This window comes from Bison bison, unplaced genomic scaffold (genome assembly GCF_000754665.1).
Source record: "Bison bison bison isolate TAMUID 2011002044 unplaced genomic scaffold, Bison_UMD1.0 scf7180017864094, whole genome shotgun sequence".
Classification (NCBI taxonomy): domain Eukaryota; kingdom Metazoa; phylum Chordata; class Mammalia; order Artiodactyla; family Bovidae; genus Bison; species Bison bison.
Window position 1 is genome coordinate 1,894,475 of NW_011494666.1, and position 3,733 is coordinate 1,898,207.

Below are 3,733 nucleotides of genomic sequence, written 5' to 3' on the forward strand. Positions count from 1 at the left end.
ATTGCCGGGAGAAATATCAATAACCTCAGATATGCAGATGACACCACCCTTATGGCAGAAAGTGAAGAGGAGCTCAAAAGCCTCTTGATGAAAGTGAAAGAGGAGAGTGAAAAAGTTGGCTTAAAGCTCAGTATTCAGAAAATGAAGATCATGGCATCCGGTCCCATCACTTCATGGGAAATAGATGGGGAAACAGTGGAAACAGTATCAGACTTCATTTGCGGGGGCTCCAAAATCACTGTAGATGGTGATTGCAGCCATGAAATTAAAAGACACTTACTCCTTGGAAGGAAAGTCACGACCAACCTAGATAGCATATTCAAAAGCAGAGACATTACTTTGCCAACAAAGGTCCGTCTAGTCAAGGCTATGGTTTTTCCAGTAGTCATGTATGGATGCGAGAGTTGGACTGTGAAGAAAGCTGAGTGCTGAAGAATTGATGCTTTTGAACTGTGGTATTGGAGAAGAATCTTGAGAATCCCTTGGACTGCAAGGAGATCCAACTAGTCCATTCTGAAGGAGATCAGTCCTGGGTATTCTTTGGAAGGACTGATGCTAAAGCTGAAACTGCAATATTTTGGCCACCTGATGCGAAGAGTTGACTCACTGGAAAAGACTCTGATGCTGGGAGGGATTGGGGGCAGGAAGAAAAGGGGACAACAGAGGATGGGATGGCTGGATGGCATCACCGACCCAATGGACATGAGTTTGGGTGAACTCTGGTAGTTGGTGATGGACAGGGAGGCCTGGCGTGCTACAATTCATGGGGTCGCAAAGAGTCGGACACGACTGAGCAACTGAACTGTACTGAGTTATAAAAATAACAAAGAGTATAAAAATCTTGAGTGTCTATTGCTACTGATTCTTAAAGAACCATTTCAAACTCTGATGACTAAAACAACAAAAACATAAATTGTATACACCAAAACTGCTAACATATGGTCCAGCTAATTAGAGAAGACAATCACAAGCTCCGTTTCTGTAATGGAGCTTGGAAATAATATGAGACTAAATGTAGCTTGGTAGTGATAAGTTTCATACTCTGTCATTTGCAAAGCTTTACAACTGGAATCTACCTGCAGAAATTTAAATTTTTAAATTTCCGTAAACAGAAGAGTTTTTCAAGTATCTATCATGAAATATCCATGTGATCCCATCTGTTGGAAAATTTGAAAAACATATATTTAGGACATCAGAGGTTATTTAGGAATCTCAATCATAATTGGGCAGAAATGGTCTTTTCAACTGGCTGTATATTTTATGGTTATAAACATTTAATGTAATGGGAAGTTTAAAACAGTCCAAAGATGGAGAACTAAAAATAAGAGAACAAGAAAAATAAAGGTGCCCTTTCGAGTTCAAAGTTCCAGCAGCATTTTGTCAGTTTTATCTGGGAAGTTTGTATCTGTCTGTGGTGCCTGGTAAGGAAAATAACTGTTCCTTACTCCAGAGACGGTTCACCTGGCACTGTCTACCTCCTTTGCTACAGGTTATGACACACCTCCGCGTCATTTATGAACGCATGAACCAGTCTCTCTCCCTGCTCTACAATGTTCCTGCCGTGGCCGAGGAAATTCAGGATGAAGTTGGTGAGTGAGCTGTTCTTTTGATGCTGCACATATAAACATATTTTCCTCGTGCAGGAGAAAATCAGGGAACTGAGTTAGTCTGCCTCGGAAATCACCAGTGTTTTAACAGGTGGAAGGAAAAAGAGCAGATTCCCTTTGATGATGAAACCCTTGGGGAATATAAATAGCTCTCATTTCAGCAATTGCATCAGATCTTAACTTCATGCTTACAAAAGTGGGGAAATGTGACTTGCCTTTTGGTCTGTTTGTGTGATAATGAGCCACTTGTTACTGGATTGTATTTGTCAACAGTTGTCTGACTTAGTCTTGTAAGTTTCACCTTATGTTGCTTTGGTACTTTACAATTTAATAGAAACAACCATTTCGTCATCTCTTAATTCTTAATTATCATACTTTTTGAGTGGCATGATAGACCAGTTTTTCAGATGAAGGGATTCAAATCTACAGTTTTAGGAACTTGCCTATGCCACGCATACTCTAGGGAACCCAGAAAAACCATAAAACTGCGACTTCTGACTTTGAGATGATTGTTGTCTTCAGTAATACATCTTTCTTTGTTGTCTGCCCCACCCCACCCCACCACAGAGTCATGAGTGTTCTCTGAATCAGATTGTTGTTTAAACTTAATTAACTGTGTGCCCACTGTCTTTCATTAAACTTTTATTTAAATAATCACACACTCATAAGAAGTTAGGAAAGTAATACAGAGAAGTCCGGGGTCGACTTCCTCATAGTAACATCTTATATAATGCCATATATTTGCAAAACCAGGAAACAGATCTTGTGTGCCCACTGTCTCCTGTGACCCTAATGATATCTTTAATATTTTGTATGAGTAAGTTTTCCCATTTCTATTTTTCTTGGAAAGGGAGTAATGTATCACATAATGTAATTCTCCACAAACCCCCAAAATGCCTGTATTTAACTTTATCTCACAAAAGTACTTAGATGCATTTGCCCCCGTGCATGTTTCAGCATAAAACAGATGTGTGAATCTGGGTGCCTTGGGGCATGAACTGTTTGTAAATAAGCAATATGTGTGCGGTGTCTCTCTCTCCGTAATGAGTCCTGCCCTTTGTTAATTGGGTTGGAAATAGATGCTTAATTAGGTTTGAAATGGATGCAGGTTGTCTGAAATCAGGCCACCCAGGATACGCTGTAGATGGTGTACAGGTTGCAGGAATTCCTGCTTTGAAGTGCCCGAAACACAGCTCGATTTTTCCATCTCATGCCAGTGCTATTCCACTCTTCTTTTTTTCTAACTTGGCAATGCCTCGCAAGTGTAGTTTGTATTATGGTCAGGTATTTGGCACTTCATCAAGTGGTAATGGTCTGTTCAGTATTGTGTGTTAACATACAGAATCGTTTCTTTAAGAACTGAATATTCTTGTCAGATACATTTGTAAGGTAGACATGTAAGGAAGCTCTAAAATACTGTTTATTAAATAACTATAAGAAAGTCCTCTAGTAAGTTGTAGACGGGACAAAGTCAAAGAAATCATCACATTCTTAATGAATCGAAGCTCCTATCTTCTAGGTGAATGTATTTTTGCCTTCTAGCCATCTTAACAAGCTTATTTTCATAAGGGACTTAGAGCTGTTGCCAGTAATACAACTATGGAAGAATAAGCCATTGCACAAGACTAGAATATTTCACTCTCACCCAGTAATTGGTTGGCTCTTTCTAATTAAATTATCAGATGTTTTTATTGAGCAAACTACTGAAAGCAGTGACCACTAATGAGACACAGTTCCCCAGAACAGATGGCAATTCAGCTGTCTTGAGTGTTGCAAAATGCCCAAGAATCGGGCCACACACTAAACTTCACATCTCAGTGACAGGGAGAATATTCAGAGGGCTAGAATCAAGGAATTATTTTCCTTTAAAACTAAAAAAGCTATTAAGTTGGATTAAGAGCATATCATTTAAAAAATAGTTACGCCAAGTGAAAGAAGCTAGTCACAAATGATCACATATTGTATAATTCCATTTATATAAAATATGCAGAATTGGGAAATTTATAGACAGAAATCATACTGGTGTCTGGCAAGGGCTTGGAAGGTGGGGGTAATGCTGCTGCTGCTGCTGCTAAGTCGCTTCAGTCGTGTCCGACTCTGTGCAACCCCATAGACGGCAGCCCACC

General features: G+C 39.6%; 1 protein-coding gene across 6 annotated transcripts in view; it reads left to right on the forward strand.

Moving 5' to 3' along the window:
* The window catches only part of APP (amyloid beta (A4) precursor protein), a 313,659-nt gene that overhangs the window by 241,233 nt on the left and 68,693 nt on the right, over window positions 1-3,733 (forward strand). For all 6 annotated transcript variants that reach the window (XM_010838453.1, XM_010838454.1, XM_010838449.1 and 3 more), the window contains one exon: window positions 1,490-1,589. In XM_010838453.1, the coding sequence (XP_010836755.1) occupies window positions 1,490-1,589 (100 nt within the window). The remainder of the gene's footprint in view (window positions 1-1,489; window positions 1,590-3,733) is intronic.